Consider the following 17,547-nt stretch of genomic DNA (forward strand, 5'->3'; position numbering starts at 1 on the left):
CTGCTCTGAGGAAAATGTCTGGCTCTTTCAGCCCTTTGAGTTTTAGTAAAGATATTCCTTTTCCATTGCTTGTGTTAAACAGTGGAACTTGTCCTTGTGGTGGGGGAACCCTTGAATTTTGTGTAAAATGTATACTTTCTCTTCTACCTTATCTGCCACTGTGGCAAAGAATAAACAAAGAATGCATATGGAACCTGCTTTGTTTATTGTTTGATTTCTAGTATAATTCTGTTAACAATAGAATTCTAAGTGTAGTTTCCTAAATTATGTTTTTAAAACCTGTTTCCTCACTTTTCTTTAGCTTTATACCTCTCTAGTCAATAAGAAAAAGCAATTTTTTGTTGTATTTCACATCCTGAAAAAAGGATCAAATTTTGTTGCAAGGTTGGCATTAATATGTGCTTGAAATTGTTTTTTGAAGATCAACTCTGTAGTTCAAGTTAGACCATAAAAAGATCTTTATTCCAAATCTTACTTCTTAAATTGCAAGTCCCAGACTGGAATAAAGCCTTCAGCAGTTTTTAACTGGGGAGGTTGCAAGGGGGGAATCGTGTGCATGCTTAAAAAAAGTCACCAATTCCAAGCCAGCTGTTTTGGGTTAAGACAAATCCACCATACCCCACGTGATAAAAATGCTGAATATCAGTATTTTATAGCAGAAAACAGTACCAGGAAGAGTTAAATTAATATGCACATTGTCTGTCTGACTGTTTTGTTCTGTGCCAGGTGAACATGGTGATGGATTTGGAAGGAAGTGACCTGTTGGCAGAGAAGGCAGATAGGAGGGAATTCGTCAGTCTGTTGAAGAAAATGTTGCTTATCGATGCTGATTTAAGAATCACTCCAGCTGAGACCCTGAACCATTCTTTTGTTACCATGAAGCACCTCCTTGATTTTCCTCATAGCAACCAGTATGTAACATAGAAATCTCTGTTGTTGCAATTCATTTGTATAAAAATGTTGTTTCTTCTGCTATCAGAGAGAAAAAGAAATCTTTCATCATTATTGCAGTGTCTTAGAAAATTCTTTCAAGTGGTTGCAGTATTAGATACATCTGTTGGGTCAAGGAAACTGCTTGAATAACTGTGTTTTTCTCTGAAAGTAACAGTTAGGGCAATAGATTCCTAAGTTGGTTTTATGTATGATTGTTAAAATTCCAGCACTGCAGAAATTTGGGTGTGATTTTTGGAAGTATGAGGAGCCCTGATTGCTATCAGTCATTGAGGGCTAGGGTGGGCATTTCCTCTTGAAGTTAACATCTCAAATACTTCCTTTCATGTATTGATTAATGTGGAATATATTGAAACTTTTCTTGCAGTTCTGGAGTTGTATAGTTCACCGTGGATTTCCTAAAGTTGCAAGCATTTCACTGAACGAGCAAGCTTTTTCCATCTATTTAATTTCCTATCTTTCCTGTTTGTAAACAGGTGTTAGAAAATGGTGTAAACAGCTGTTAAATGGAAAGAGAAAGAAACAGCAGAATTTTTCTTGAATTTAAAATATGCATCAGAGAGGCTTGATGTGACCATAGTAACAACAGTGTTTCTGTTTTTCTACCTGTGTGGATGATCCCATTCTGTGAAAGTGAGAAATGGAGGGTTTGAACTAATTTTTTTCCCCTTATTTTGAGGAATTGTTTTTTACCTTCAACAGCATGAAATGATGATTAAAGCAACTTATTTTCTGGTTCTGACAGAGTGAAGTCCTGCTTTCATATCATGGATATTTGCAAATGCCGATCAAACCTGTATGACTTAAGCAATTGCAATAAAACATCACTCATGAGATCAGTTGCCTCAGGCAGTGCAGCCAACCTGACTGCAAGCTTTTCCAAAATTGGTCCAGTGAGAAGTCAGGTAAAATCAACGGTTCATGTTTTTCTTGGTTTGGTTTTGTTTTATTTTGTTTTGTTTTTATTGTCAGTTCGATTAATGTAGTTTTTCTAATCAATTTAATAATTGAAAAAATTACATCTGTTAGGTGGTAAAATCTTCTGTCTTTTGCTCTGTTTTCCCCCTAATGTTTTCTTAGACAAATAATTCAGAATATGTTCCAAATTAAGTTACAAGCTGGGGTTGCCAGTGCTGTATTCTGGTGCCCTCCAGTGGCCCAGTGTGATGTCTTCCTGTGAAATGGATTTGAATAGTTCATTTTTATAAGTTTGTTTTAGTTATTTACTGTATAAAGTGGTGTGAGAGATTGTGTGAGAGATGTAGTTTCACAGTTCTAATAACCTTTCCTGTGTTGAATCTGTTCCCATAGGCATTAACTGCATCTGCCCACTCAGTTCTGCACCAAGGGATTCCGCTGCAGGCAGGAACTGCTCAGTTTGGTTGCAGTGATGTTTTCCAGCAAGCATTGATTATATGTCCTCCAGCTATTCAAGGTATATTTATCTGCAATTGTCACAGTTCCTAAAATATGAGTGTTACTGCCTGGTTGTTAGCAATATTTGAGTTTTCTGCTATATCCACTTAAGGTTTATATTTAAACCTACTTAATTATGCCATTAAAAATCAGCGTGTGAGTCAGATGCAGATTCATTGCATCTTTCTGAAAGAAGCAGCAAATCAGCACCTGCAGAAAATGATTTAAGCAATCCAGAGCCCATCTTCATATACTACACGCACACAGAGATAAATTTATGTCTTCGGTAAAATAGGAGAAAAAAGTGTGAAAGGAGAAGCAATAAGGAGGGTGTTCTGAAGTAAAATTGGAGAGGAAACAGGAAAGATGGAGTGAGTATCAATGTCTTATCCTAGTAATAGTCATTTATGGAAACAGGAAGGCAGTTTATATTGTTTGCTTATTAACTTAGCTTGATTATAGTCTTTGTTCCAAAGATGTAATTTATTTATCTTGGTGATGTTCAGCTTTGTGTTGAGATAGGTCTTGAAGTTATGGAATTTATAGGGAGAAGGGTTTTTTTTTTAAGAATGACCTTTAGTTTTCCCTCTACGTTTTAAAGCTCCGGAAATCACTCTAGATGCATTCTGAAATGAAACAAACCAGAAATATTCTACCTAAACTTAAAGCCCAGGAAGTCCTAATCTCTATAGATAAAGACAGGTGCAGCAGACTTTATCGATAATATTTTTTGCAGCAGCTGCATTTACCTTGGGTTCCAGAAACTTGAGAATGGTCTGACTATTCACAGGCTGCTTCACACAGATTTCCTTCTGAGCAGTTAATTGTTTAAATTGTTTATGTTCTTTACACAATGACTTACTCCATAATAAAAAACCCCTCTATTGTTTTCATTATTCCCAGATGAATAAAGTGATTTATAGAAAAAAAAAAAAAACCAGCACAAGCAGACACTTTATCTGTGATTTGTATACTGTATTCTTAATATGATGATAACTTTCCAAATTTAATTTCTGCTACAGCTGAAGTGGAGGGGATATATTGTTTTCATCACATAGGTGACGAGTTGCTGGCACAGATGAAAAGGGATATTAATGGTATCTGGCACTGCTTCAAAGTTTCCCAGCTTGGCTGCTCTGTGGAGTATCTGAAGTGCTAAAAGTCTCTACTTCTGTCAGAGTTAAGATGCTTCTCTTCTAGATGGCTGTGGGGAAAAAAAATCAGTCAAGTGCATTTCAAAATGGAAAGCTTTGAAGTGCGTGGTTATAACCGAGTATTGTGTTATGACATGAGAGAATTGCATCAGATGAAAACTTTCTTTCATCCTCTACTCTAAAGATTAAAAAAAACCCATCCAAATCACTTACAAACTTCAGTGTAGTAATTCCTTAGTAGTTACCTGTGAACACCCCTGCTTAATCTTTGAGTAAAGCACGAGGCATGAAGTGCAGTTAGAAGATAAGACCAGGGATATCTTTTTCTATTTCCTAGCCAGTATTTTCTTCAAGCATGGCTGTTCTGTTGCCATGTCTGTTAAGAAAAAATCCTCTTTCATTATAGTTTGGCATTATTGTGTAAAAGAAATGTTATTGTAGTAAACATTGCAGCATTGCTATAGGTTTGTTAGTTTCCTGTAATGATAATGAAATCTATACAAGATATGAGATGCATTTTTTTTGTATTATGCTCTGGTGAGCAGTTTGCATTATATATATTATTTATTACATATAATATATGATATATATTATATATACCATATATATTTTGTATTATGTATATTATATATACCATATATATTTTGTATTATGTATATTATATATTATATATTATATATTATATATTATATATTATATATTATATATTATATATTATATATTATATATTATATAGCTTTAGCTTATAGCTTATAGCTTATAGATTGTATATTATAGATTATATATTTATTACTTACTATATATTGTATATTATAGATTATAGATTTTTATATTATGGTTTACTATAGTTTGCATTATTTTGATGAAGAGAGGAATAGGAGTATGGATTCTACTGCAAATATTTGATGAGGTAGACAGAAGATTTTACATTGTTTCCCACCAAAGAGATGGTAGCAAAGAGGGACATTATACATGTGGCATTGCCAGCTATAAAAGCTGAGAAGAATGTGTTTCAGCCTGCTGGAAATACAGGGCATGAGGTGTGCAGGAGTCCATTCTGAGAAGCTTTGAAATGCAGTTCTGCTTAGTTTTGCCTGTTTCCCTTCGAATTCTTTTAATGTAGTTTGTGATAAGGAGCAAATGCTTAGCTCTGCAGAATTTTCTGCCAAAGTCATTCCTCCTTCTAGCAGTCTGTTTCCAGCTAGTAGCTATTGGCAGTTCTTTCTGGAAACTACAGCTCAAATATTTCTGCAGATAAGTTATGGCACAAAAATCTTTTAGGTGTTAATTTGTTTGGCTTGAAAGTCTAAATTATGGAATTAGATCATAAACACATTTTAAAAAACCAGTGAACTGTTTTAAAATTGTCCTCTATGTTTGCTCACAAAATACATGCAAGACTGCTGTTTGCCTAAAGCTTGTGTATGTTTTTCTCCCTGCCAGGAATTCCTACAAGCCACAGCAAACCCACCAGTTTCTCCCTGAGGGTGGATAATGCAGTCCCACTGGTGACCCAAGCCCACGCCATTCAGCCACTACAGATTCGAGCAGGAATCCTTTCTCAGGTTGGCCTACTTCAAAGCAAAACTCTTCCTTACTGAATTAGTGAATGTTTTGAGCTGCTCTGTGCTGAACTCCAGGCAGCAAGTGTAGCTGCAGTGAGTTGCCTGTGCCATAAAAGCTCTGTGCTCCCCAGCAGGCGTGGTCCAACCAGACGCAGCAGATCCTGGTTCCTGCATGGCAGCAGGTGGCACCAGTGGCAGCTCCACCAACATCTCTGCCCTCTGATCCTGTGGCTGGCCCACAGAGGCTTGGAGATTGGGGGTGAGTCCTGCTTTGGACTGGGATTTAACAAGGAGTGGGGCTGCTGGTGAGAAAGACCTGCAGTATGAACCTGCCTTTCCTTTTCCTCAGGAAGATGATTACCCAGGGCACCCACTACAGCTCAATGATACCACAGCCTCTTTTAACACATCAGATAACCTTGTCTGCCCCTCAGCCAATTAGTGTGGGCATTGCACACGTTGTCTGGCCTCAGCCTGCAGCTACCAAGAGGAACAAACTGTGCCAGAACAGGTCAGTAGAATATTTCTAAGACAGAACATATTCTGTGTTTGCCAGCTGGGGGCTGTGTACAAATCACAAACAGGATGGGACTGCTGGGAACGTGCCTTGAGCTGGTTTCTTTTCCAGCATCATTGTCATTCCATGGTTATGCCAATGGGAAGATGCCATCAGCTCACATCCCAGGCAGCAGACCAAGAACTCAATGCTACAACTCACTTTATAAGTTTTTTGACCAATCACACAAAGCAAAAGCACATTCAGAGTAGTGGCATCCAACCACTATAAGCACACATATCTTTGGTTAAACAATGCTTGCTTATTTCAAACACAATACCTGTTTGTAAGCCTTAAAACACAATGCACAGAGCTCCATTATTAAGCTTAGAACTTCCTAATATCTCCCAAGATAAACTTTTCTGCAGCTTAGGGAGTTATTCTAGACAAGCATTAATACACATACCATTGTTCTATTTGTCCTTACTCTTCTACTTCTTACGTAATTTTTCTGCTGACCAATCTTATAGCTACTGCTTAGCTCTAATCCCAGTTCTGCTGTCTCTGAGGCCTGCCTTTTGCAGCTTTCTCAAAACCCTCTGATTTTATGGATTCCCACACCTGTTACTGTTGTGGGCAAGGGAACAACTTGTATAATGATATCTTTTTTGGGACACAATTCCTCTCAGTCAGTCTTTTGGGAAAATGTGGCCTTTCTCTTTAAGTTATTTTGGTGGTAGACTAGATGGAGCAATACTTGCAATGCTAATTAGTTTAAATTATTTTTTGGTTAGTTTGTGCCAGTCATGGTAGAATGTTGTCTTTGCAGGCTTTGGGAAGGTATAAGAATGTCCTGGCGTAGCTCTAATGAGATATTCCTGTGTTTACATGAAGGAAGGTATATCAGGTTTAGACAACTAAAAATAAAGAGAGGCTGTAAAGCAGGGCTGCTGTGTGCCTTGCAGTCACCTTTCACTGATAACCAAAAATACTTCAGCTGCTTGCTGAAGTGCCATGCAAAGTAATGGCAAAGGTGTGGCATGCTCCATGAGGGGGAAAGTGTGTGGGTTATGTGGGCAGTGTCAGCAGTCCTGTATTAAGCAAGGGGCTCATCTGGAGGCTACCAGCTTTTGTTTTCAATGAGAATCCTTGCAGGAAATCCAGCTGGGTTTTGTTTGCTTGTTTTTCACCCACATGGAATTTTCATCTGGTTTTACCTTCATAAGAACGTGGAGTTTTCAGTATACTGTATTCAATGTTGATGTCTTGGATATAATGTACTTTTTGTCTGAAACCATCCATGCCAAGTATTTTTGCCTGTGTTTACTGTGTTTTTCTAAATTGGTGATTTAGCCTACATTGCCTGCTATTTTTTTAAATTGGTGACTTATCCTAGGTTGCCTGCTTTGGTTTTGTTGAAAACAGCCCAGTTTTCACAGGCTGAGATTCACTAAATGCCAAATTGTTGTTGTTTCCTCCTCAGGAGCAACATGCTACAAAACACCAACATCCAAAACTCAGCCTTTATCTCTCCAAAGATCCTCAACCTGAAGGCTGTCAAGAGGATAAGCTGTATAGAAGCACAGGACAATCTGAACTCGGAGGCGCAGGAGGCCTCTCTGGGGCTGGCCCCTGAGCCCCCTGTCCCCAGCAGCCCCCGCCAGGCGCTGTTCCTGGGCAGCTCCCCCAGCCCCGTCAGCGTCATCACCATCAGCAGCGACACCGACGAGGACGACGTGAGGCACTCGCTGAGGGAGTGAGCATCACCTTGGCTTTTGTCAGGCTTGGCTTGGATACAGCTGTCCCAGCCATTCAGCTTTGCTGGTTTTCACATTCTGTGCTGCTTTAGTGGGTGGGTCTGGGCTTCACATTCAGGGATGGTGAGCTCTGTGCACAGAGCAGGGAGACAAAACAATTCCTGCTCCAGCTGGGCACCAAGGACAAATGATCCCAATCTCAGCCCCAGAGCACAAACCCCGTGGGCTGCAGAGAGAAAAACAAGCAGGGTGGGACTGCCTGGGCTAAAGCTGGAATGGGACAATGAACTGCAAAGTGCAAATGGAGCAGAACTGATCCCAGGGAGAGAGCCCGGGAGCGCTCCTGCATTTTGGGGCCATTTGGGTTCATCTTGGGTGCAGCCCTGGCTGGGCTCTGGTGCTGCCCAAGGTGCATCCATGGAGGAGATGCTTTGAATCAATCCCTGCTTTATCCTTTAGCTCTGCCCAGCCCGTGCTCTTGGGCAGCCTGCTCAAACCATCATTAGCACTGATGCCTTCAGGTTTAGATTTCATATTTTAGATTTTCATGAAATCTAAACCTGAAGGCATCAGTGCTAATGATGCTTTGTATTGCTTTAGTATGTAATTCTGAACTTCATATAAAGTGTTAGCAAGTTCTCCTCACAGTCTAGTTAGACAAAACAATCCTTTTCTAGCCCAAGGACACCACTGCAGCTTCAGGCCCAAAAAGTGTAAAACAGCAGCAAATTGAGGAGAGGAAACTGGGAGGATGGGACTTCATAACGGGAAGCTGTAATTGCACAATTAACCCCAATATGTAAATGGACCAAAACTTATAAAAGGTGTGAAAACTTGTGACTTGGAGTCCATCTTGGGGATAGCCCTGGCCAGGTGTATCCCTTGAAGGCCTATTAATAAATCCCTACTTTATTCTTTAACTCTGTCTGGCCTCTGTCCTAGGTAGCCTCTCTAGGCATCAGCACAGCTAATGCATCTGAATTAAAAAAGGACAAGCATTTTGCTCCTAATCAAGTTTCAGCAGAAAGTTTACTCTGTAGCACTCTTACTGAAAGGGAACAACACTGTCAAAAATCTACCACATTAATCTGTATGTGTTATGCCTTTTCAAGCCATAGTTTTTTAGGGCTTTTTTCATAATGCCATGCCCTATTTATTTATTAAAGAACAGTATCTTTGCTGTATATACTTTACGTTACCATTCTAGCAGTAGCACCCAGTAGGTACTATTACATACCTGTGGGTAGAAAATACTTCTCTAACAGTGTGAAAAGGTGAACCTTTGGCTGTATTGTCCTCCAGTGAAGTTTTCTTTCACAGAGCCATCCCAGAAGCATGCAAGGAGTAAAAGTTTAATGTTTGTTTGACTTCCTCCTCACTTGTAATAATTCTGAGCTGGAGGAACATGTATTTTAAATCTCAGCTTTGTCAAATTTTCAAGGCTCTGAACTGCTGTAGTGGAACATTTTAATCTACTTGTTTTAGTATTGATTCAGTAAAAAACAATTACCCATTTAGTAGGTTTCAAAAAAGAACACTGTAAAGGTTTAAAACCTGGTTTGAATGTGAAAGAAGGAAGGAATTGGATGTTTACATTTAAGGGGTCTTTTGTAATGATGGGCTGTGACGGTGTTCACAGGGGTCTCAGGTTGAGGGAAGAGATGAGGATCTGACTCCATGTTTCAGAAGGCTTGATTTATTATTTTATAATATATATTACATTAAAACTATACTAAAAGAATAGAAGAAAAATTTCATTAGAAGGCTGGCTAAGCTAAGAATAAAATAAGAAAAAATGATAACAAAGGCAGCTGTCTCAGACTCTCTCTGTCCAAGCCAGCTGGGCTGTGATTGGCCATTAGTTACAAAAAAACCACCTGAGAGTAATCACAGATCTACTTGTTGCATTCTACAGCAGCAAATAATCAATGTTTATGTTTTGTTCCTGAGGCTTCTCAGCTTCTCAGGAGGAAAATCCTAAGGAAAGGATTTTTCATAAAAGATGTCTGTGACAATGGGCCCTTTTTTATTGCACAGTTTTACCTAGCTGAGTGGTGAACGTGTGTTTGCTGACTGTGTTTCTGTGTGCAGGTGCAAGGGGAGCCTGGAGTGTGAAGCCTGCCAGAACACCCTGAACATGGACCGTGTGTGCTCCCTGAGCAGCCCCGACAGCACGCTCAGCACCAGCTCCTCCGAGCACTCCAGCCCCTCTCCTTGCAAGAGATCCAACAGGTGAAAACTCAGCCTCTCTGCACCAGAAAGAAAGATCTTGGTACACAGCAGGCCCAGCTGATACTAACAAATGCACAGGTTTTGTTGTGTTGCCAGCCAGTGAGAGTAAACTGTTTAAAAATGGATCTGCTGGCCTGCAGTTGCACGGAGCAGACTGCTCTGTTCTTGTTCCTAACAGATGTGTCTTGCTGCAGTGCAAGCTTTCGGAATACTGAATGAATGGTGTTCACACAGGAAATATAAACATGTTGCATGCAAGTTCCTTTGGAAAAAAATTCTTCTAGAGTACCAGGATTAAATAAGCCTGAGGAGTATGTGACAGATTTGGTCACCATGTATTTTTTAATTTTTACAGCCTCTGGTTTTCCCATTGTGTATCTTGTAACCTTTAATGAAACTGAGGCCTTTTTTCTTCTACTAAAAGTAAGGCTCACTTAGGTGAACAGTGTTGCTGTGCTGTGAACAGCTTTTAAATGTTTTATCTTCACTGCCTCGTGTCTAGCTTGAGCCTTCAGCAGTTTCATGGTGCAGAATGAATTCTAATTAAGGTCCTAACGAAAAAAGTTTGTTTAGAATAATTAAAGATTCTATCAGAGCATGTATTGACAAGGAGGTGGAACTCTGAGTCTGTATCAGGTAGTCATACTGGTTTGGTAGTTAACTCTGTCAGTCCTTTGATATTCTTTAATATCAAAACATTCAAAAATCCGGGTAAGTTTTTATAAAGACCTGCTTGATTTTAGGGTATTTTCTTTGAATTGTAAGGAGCTGACCTGTAATTTACTTCCCCTTGCTAATTCACCTTTGTCAATAGCAGAGGAGTGTGTTGGATTCTGGTTTCAGTAGCATTCTACAAAGTCATATAATTAGCAACTCTAATCAAAAGTGAATGATATAGAAATACAATTAATTGCTCAGCAGTTGTCACATTATCACTGTTTGTTACTTGAAAAAACTACTCAGAATTACCTGATTCTGTTAGTTAAATCTTCAGGCTTTTGTGCTGGCCCTCATAGTGTCAAAGTACTTTTCACAAAAGGTTAATTTTCACAAGTGGTTTTATTTGTGATGTCCTATTTTAAACAGCATGCAATAAGGACATGTTGCATGAGCTGTAAAGTCGCTGAAGGACTTGACCATGCATTTAAGCATTAGTGAATTCACTGCTGTTTCTTGTATGCTTAAAGTCAATCATGTATTCCATCAATTTTTAATATAAAGAAGTTATCTCTTTTCTTTGAGCCTTGCACAATATGGGTAGGATGAGTTTGAATATATGTGCGTGTGTAATTACAGTGCATCACTTTTATCCACCTTTGAGCAATTTCTATATATAATTTAACTTTAAATTATAGTAATTTCACTAGAAATTTAATGTGTTAATTTAAGAAAACGTACCTCTATCATGAAAATCTCTCTGCTTCATTGCAATACTTTTATTTTTTGACAGCATGTCAGATGATGAACAGGAAAGTGGATGTGATACAGTGGATGGTTCCCCAAGCTCAGACTCCTCAGGACACGACAGCCCCTTTGTGGAAAATGGCTTTGTAGACAATAACAATAAAAATAAGGAAGCAAGAGCCTCAGTTAACCCTGAAACCAAATCAACTGTTTGCACAGTAGTGGTACCACCCATGAGACTTGAAAACAGGTTACATCTTGAGGAACAGATGGTGAATACAGGTAAGTTAGTTCAGGTGTTTTTCTGTGCCAGTAGATAAGAATAGAAGTTTTAGTATTTATTTATTATATACATATATATATATATACATACACATATATATATATATATATAATGTATATATATATGTATATATATGAATGAAGATTTTGATCTACTCATACAACTGCTAATCTGTAGTAACCACTCCTAAACAGTGCTGGGGTTTGACTTTAATTGGTGTACTGTATTATTATTTCTCCCTCCATGCCTAAGCAAATGAAGCCTTGTCTAACTTTTGCCAGAAGAGAACAGTGCCAACAAAAGCATAACGTTGTTTATTTCTTCCCTTGGAAGATGCTCCGTGCCAGCCACTGAGGAAGGGTCGCTCTGTCCTGGGGAGATTAAACCAGTCTTGTGTGGTGGGGAGCCGTCAGCAGAAAGTGGCATCAGCATTCCATCAGCACCATGGCAACTTCAGCCAGGTATGTGCACTCACACCCAGCAAGCCCCAGACACCCCACAAGCTGAGTTCCAAACTGAGCGCTCACAGTTTCACTCACTGTCCGTGGCAGCTGCAGGTTTTCAGCAGCTTGAGTAAAGAAGTGTTCAAATCTTGAAAAGTGGATTTCAACTTACTGGGCAAGTCATAAGTATCTTTTGTTTTGGGTAATTATCTTTACACAGCTGACTCTATTTAAAAAAAAAAACAAACAGAAAAGCCACGCTGGGAAAATTGTCAGTGCTTGCACTATATCAAAACGCCAGACAAAAAGAAAAATATGTTAGCATTTGTTATTCCTACATCCAAATGCTAAAATACTCATAGTGTGCAGTTAAAATCTGCAGCTGTATGGCAGTGTTGTTCTGTCAGTAGTGTGCATGAAAATCTTTTAGTTTGAGTGTCCAGAGGTGAGATACAGCTCAGCAAACCCAACTATTTCTTACCTTTGCTGCCAGGTAATGAAGCTGGAGGGGAGATGAGACTGTGATTGTAGTTCCATCCTATGTTAGAAGATACCTAAAGCTAATTTAAAAGTTACTTTTATCATTGCCCAACAACACAGCAAATGTGTCTGCTGTGGCTGAGGACTGAAGCTCACACGTGACATCAAGCTTAAGCCCCTTTTAATTAATTATCTTGGAGCTGTGGCTGCATTGAGCTTTTGGTTAGATAGCTGGAGGTGCATTAATGTTAGAGCAGTACCTGTTTGTGTAAGTCTTACAGAGAAACTGTGAATATTGTCAGTTAAATGCTAAATGAAAGCATGCTATATGTAGATAAGAGGATTTAGCAATAATGAGTTGAATAGTTTAGATTGAAAGAAACATTTGGGTGGGTGACACAGTCTCCCCTTCTGCATGATTATGCAAAAGGATTGGTTTAATTAATTCTAAGCAAACCTTAATATGATCAGCATGGTATTAATTTTTAATCTCTTCAGTGTCTGCAGCTCCTCAGCCTCTTGGCAGAAAGTGTAGAACGTTATTTTCATTACAAAAATTTATGCTGATCCTTTCTTCTTTGGTAGAAGCCCTGTGTAGTTTGAAATCTGCATTATTTAATGGGAGTAATTGATTTTTAGTCTTTTCTCTTTGTAACTGTTAATGATTGCCACATCTTCCTGTGATCATAGACCTAGACTTCTGTTTGCCTAGTTGTCTCAGATATTTTTCAATCCGTTTATTATTTTTCCTGCTCTCCTCTAAAATTTCTCTCCTATTTGTCCTCTTTGTGCCTCATTATGGTGCCCAAACTGAATGCAGCACTTCCAATTGATGCCAAGCCAGTGCTGAGTAGAGTGGAATAAGCACCTTGCTCATGTGATACATGGTATTTCTGTTAAAACAGCCCAGCATGGCATTTTATCCTTTTTTTTTTCCCCTTTGCAAGAGCATTAAAAATAACTTGTGTTCTGTTTTCCATCTCTTATTGTCTGTGCTGCTGCCTAAATAGCTAATGTCTCTTTTTTTTTTTGTTCTGTCGAAGCATTAATAATCCCCGTCTCTATATTCCTCCCGATTTTAAGTTGACTAGTTTTAGTGCATTCTCCTCCATTTTTCCCCTCTCTGTGCTCTGTGGATCTCTAAGCCCTGCCCGTTTCTCTCTCTCTCTCTGTGTGTGTGTGTGGCCAGGTCCAGCACTTCTCCTCGGGGCCTCAGGAGTGGAACAACGGCAACTTCGCCCCGCGCCGCCCGCAGCAGCCCCAGCAGCAGCAGCAGCCTTTCCTGGTGGGCACCGTGGCCAGCCACGCCTTCTCCCTGCCCCAGGGCAGCCCCAGCCACCTGCCAGGCAGCTCCCACCTGGCTGGGCAGCCCACCTTGCTGCCCTACGCCTCCCCGGCGCCCGTGGCGCACCTGCTGGCCTCGCCCTGCGCGTCGCGCGCGCTGCTGCAGCACCCGCCCTACGGGCTGAGCCACCCGGGCAACGGCATCGTGCACCAGGTGCCCGTGGGCATCAACCCCCGCCTGCTGCCCTCGCCCAGCCTGCAGCAGACTCAATACAAAGCCCTCTTCCCGCCCCACTCGTACGTGGCCGCCTCGCCCGCCGCCTACGCCGCCTTCCCGCTGAGCCCCAGCAAGCTCGGCCAGTACCCCTTCATGTGAGAGCTCGCCCCTGCTCAGGAGCTCTGGCCGGAGAAGGAGCGTGGTGTTTGTTACGTATTTAGCCATGGCACAACAGGAAAATTATTTTTTTGAATCATGTAGACTTGGGTGCAATTTAAACAACTCTGAGCTTTAAAAAAAAAAACAAAAAAAAAAACAAAAACAAACTCACTTTTAATGTGTTTTGCACATTTGGTATAACTTGTCTTTGGTCATGTTATCTTCTTATATAGTAACTTTAGACAGGTGACTTATGGGAGCAGAAATCTGGTTTTGCTCCTGCTATTTTTTATAAAATTGCCTTCTAACTAGTGCAAGACACGTCTACATTTGGGAAGCCATTCAGTGTACAGAACTAGAGCAACAGATGCACATGTGTCAGCAGTACAGGTGTGGAAGTAAACTCGTTTGTGTTGCGTATCTTGGTGTTTAAATGTTGAGTCACTTATCTAAAAGTTGAGCTGTTGTTCTTCACATTGCATGTGTCTTTTGCATGGGCAAAGAAAAGGCCTAAACATTGCTCTTAAATGTTGTTGTCCTAATAATCTCAGCTGCATTGTAAACTGTTCCCACACATAGTGCCTTAAATATTTGAGGTTGTTAATGTTATTACTTATATATAAATGTTGAGGACTGCAGCACTTAAAAATTCAGATCTGCTGATTTTTTGATAGCGTAATGCTCATTTTGGGTTTTGTGTGGTATTATTTTAGTATTGGGTGTATTTTCCTGATTGAGAAGGCAGCATGTTTTGCTGTAGCTGAATTTTGCTGTCTTTTTTTTCCCCCCCAGAATGATCTAGCTTCAAGACAGGACTTTAGTAGTGCTTAAGGAAAGTTGATTCAGTAGCTATTGAGTAGAAACATGCAAGACAGTATTTCATACTGGTAAATGGAACTGCAATACGACCTAAGTAGTTTATTTTAAAAGTGTTTGTCTAATTGGACATAATAAAATGTTTAGAGGTGAGGTAGGCATGACTGACTAGCTAATGAAAGGAGAAGCCAAGTGCTCGTTGATCCATGATGTGGTTTCATCTTAGCTTGAGCAAACCATGCAGTATTTAATAACTAGTAGCAGAATATTTACTGTTGAAGCTTGAAAAAGATGTGAGTTCTTTGTGTGCAATCTTTCATTTATGCATGGGAGAGATTTTAGTCTTTTTACATGAATAGTATTTGTTTTAGCCTGTTGTGGGTGTTTGCTTATTTAATACATTCCGTCAGGGACGTAAATTACATGCTTTTTGCATTATTATTATTATTATTATTTTTTTTCTCTCCTTAGGAAGTGTGTCTTTTCGTTTTTTGTTTTGTTCAAATGAAGTTGCTTTTGCAGCACCAAAGACTTAATCATCCATTTCCTATAAAAGGTAGCTACTTTTTCATAGACCTCAAGTATACTGTAGTGTAGAGATGGGATTTATGGAAGGTATTAAGCTGAGGCTGTGTTTTAGCTTATGGGCAAGTAATAAATTGTATCATTTATCTTGAATGTATCATAGATAAGCTGCTATATAATGATTGCCACTTCAGATAGCTGTGAAATTAGGTGATTAACTAGTTCTTTCTTAGCCTTCTAATTTCTGTACAAGTCTAATTACATGAAATAGAAGCTGGGGTTTGGGTTTGGTTTATTTTATTTTTTTTTAATTTTTATTTTGTTTTCATGTTTGAAGTGTCGTAACTACTATACTGTAAATGATGGAAGATGATTGCATATGTTTTTTTGGGGTGTGTTATTTGCATCAGTATTTTATCTCCATTAACTTTGAGCTCATCACTGCATATAAGTGGATGTATTAATGTAACTTAATTTTTTTATGTTTTCATATTGGCATTGTGTAGACACTTAAGAAGCTGCATCTTGCAGGCTTGACTTAACTTTTTTTAAAACAAAATCTGGAATACAATCCTTGCAATGTTGACTGGAATAAGAGTGCAAAGCATTTGAGTTTAACTCTGTCAATAAGCTAATAACTGGTAATCTTTTTCTTTACTCCACTAACACAAGCAGTGTTTTATTTAATGAATGTCTGAATGAAATAAATGTGCCTACATTTGATTTATTTTTTAAGTAATAACTAAAATACAACAGTATTAGAACAAAAAAAAAAAAAAGAGAAAATACCAGCAGTACATTTTTAATCACACTGAAAATTAAGAAACGTAATTTTTCCCAAAACTTTCAATGTTTTTAGTAATCAACTCTATGCATTTTGTACAAGTGTGTGTGTATATGAAGTATACATTAGCAACTTAGGAGTATCCTGATGAATTTGAAATCTTACCAACATGTACGTAAAGCCTAAACATGGGGAGTCAAATTGGATGTCCACCTTTACCACTTCAAACTCGTGCTGTTTTTCTGTTCACTCCCTCTTTTTGGTGCTCACTCCATTGCAGGCAATGGACGCACCAAGAACCACCAATGCAAGCAGAGCACATTGATTTTTGTATCCTGGTAACAAAAACCAAACAAACAACAAAAAAAAACCCCTGCTTTTTCTTTTTTTTTTCTTTTTTTTTTTTTTTTTCCTGGGGCCACGGGGATCATCATGGGTCTGATGTATTTTCTGTCCTTTCTTTTTACTGTGCTTGAGGTTTGGTGCTTGTTGAATTGACACGGTTCTCTGTGTATCACCCCCACAGTGTCCTGCCCTCTGCAGGGAAGGGTTGCTGGAAATGCTCCCCCAAATTAGATCTGCTGCTCTTTCTTTGTATTGTAATCTTAGAAATGTCTACATTTCAAAGAATGAAATATTTTGGGGGGATCCTGTCACAGCTTAAATTCAGCACCCCCGGTGACTTTCCCCCCTCCTCCCGCAATGTACTCTGAGAGAACAGACTCTTGTCACTGCAAGTGTCTGGGGCCCATCTGCAGAAAAAAAAAAGCTTTCAGGGTGAGGGTCTTTTCTGTGAAAAAAGTCATCCTCTGAGAAGCGTTTTTACACAATACCGTTTTAATGCCTTTTTTAAATAAAACACTGCATGACTATGGAATTGCATATCTGCATATTACTTTAATTTGCAAGGTTTTATATGATGAATTTCTTGTGTTCAGTTTTTAACTTCAGGGTGTTTTATTGGTCAAATATGCTACTGTATTAACTCCTCTTTTTTTGTTTTAATTTTTAAATTTTCTGTTTTTACTGCTAATTAATGTGGTTTGTGTTAAGTAAAAGTTAAATCACACTGCAAGCTGTAGGAAGACTTGTTCTAGAAACACCCAGTGATAGAGACTTGATTAATGAGGTTGAACTGTTACTGTTTAACAATTTGTAGACTTGTGGCTTTTTTTTTTGCTTTGGATTTCTCTGCTACACTAGTTGGCCATGTAGCAATTGCACTGTGCAATATTACAATATGAGGACTGGGAAAATTTTTTATGGATGTAATGTCTCTTACAGTTTGCGATAGTATTTCTTTCTAGTTCTCAGTGATTTAAATGTGACCAAGCCTTCTGTACTTTGTCACAAAAAGCGGGTTTTCCAGGTGACTATTTTGGTGAGTGTCAAAATAAGAATTTATGGTGTATTACTGTCAAGATTCACTTTGAATTAAAATATATATTGCAGCAGATGACTTGTGGTGGCTTTTATTTTGTCGCTGTGTTACACGAAGGCAAAGATGATGAAAATTCATCGAGAGGGCTCTAAAATTCTGACGTGATCATTCAACTGAGCTTCTTTTTGAAATTTTAAATT

General features: G+C 39.0%; 1 protein-coding gene across 6 annotated transcripts in view; it reads left to right on the top strand.

Moving 5' to 3' along the window:
- The window catches only part of HIPK3 (homeodomain interacting protein kinase 3), a 69,172-nt gene extending 51,752 nt beyond the window's left edge, over positions 1–17,420 (top strand). For 4 of the 6 annotated variants that reach the window (XM_074543812.1, XM_014269923.3, XM_074543814.1 and 1 more), the window contains 11 exons: positions 727–911; positions 1,697–1,856; positions 2,263–2,386; positions 4,965–5,086; positions 5,218–5,345; positions 5,436–5,597; positions 7,066–7,338; positions 9,431–9,571; positions 11,022–11,257; positions 11,592–11,719; positions 13,371–17,420. In XM_074543812.1, the coding sequence (XP_074399913.1) occupies positions 727–911; positions 1,697–1,856; positions 2,263–2,386; positions 4,965–5,086; positions 5,218–5,345; positions 5,436–5,597; positions 7,066–7,338; positions 9,431–9,571; positions 11,022–11,257; positions 11,592–11,719; positions 13,371–13,841 (2,130 nt within the window). In that variant the 3' untranslated portion in view covers positions 13,842–17,420. Of the gene's footprint in view, positions 1–726; positions 912–1,696; positions 1,857–2,262; positions 2,387–4,964; positions 5,087–5,217; positions 5,346–5,435; positions 5,598–7,065; positions 7,339–9,430; positions 9,572–11,021; positions 11,258–11,591; positions 11,720–13,001; positions 13,069–13,370 lie in introns of all 6 variants that reach the window. The other 2 variants (XM_074543815.1, XM_005491079.4) reach the window with 2 other exon arrangements.
- Positions 17,421–17,547: the final 127 nt, after the last annotated feature.

Source organism: Zonotrichia albicollis, chromosome 6 (genome assembly GCF_047830755.1).
Source record: "Zonotrichia albicollis isolate bZonAlb1 chromosome 6, bZonAlb1.hap1, whole genome shotgun sequence".
NCBI lineage: Eukaryota > Metazoa > Chordata > Aves > Passeriformes > Passerellidae > Zonotrichia > Zonotrichia albicollis.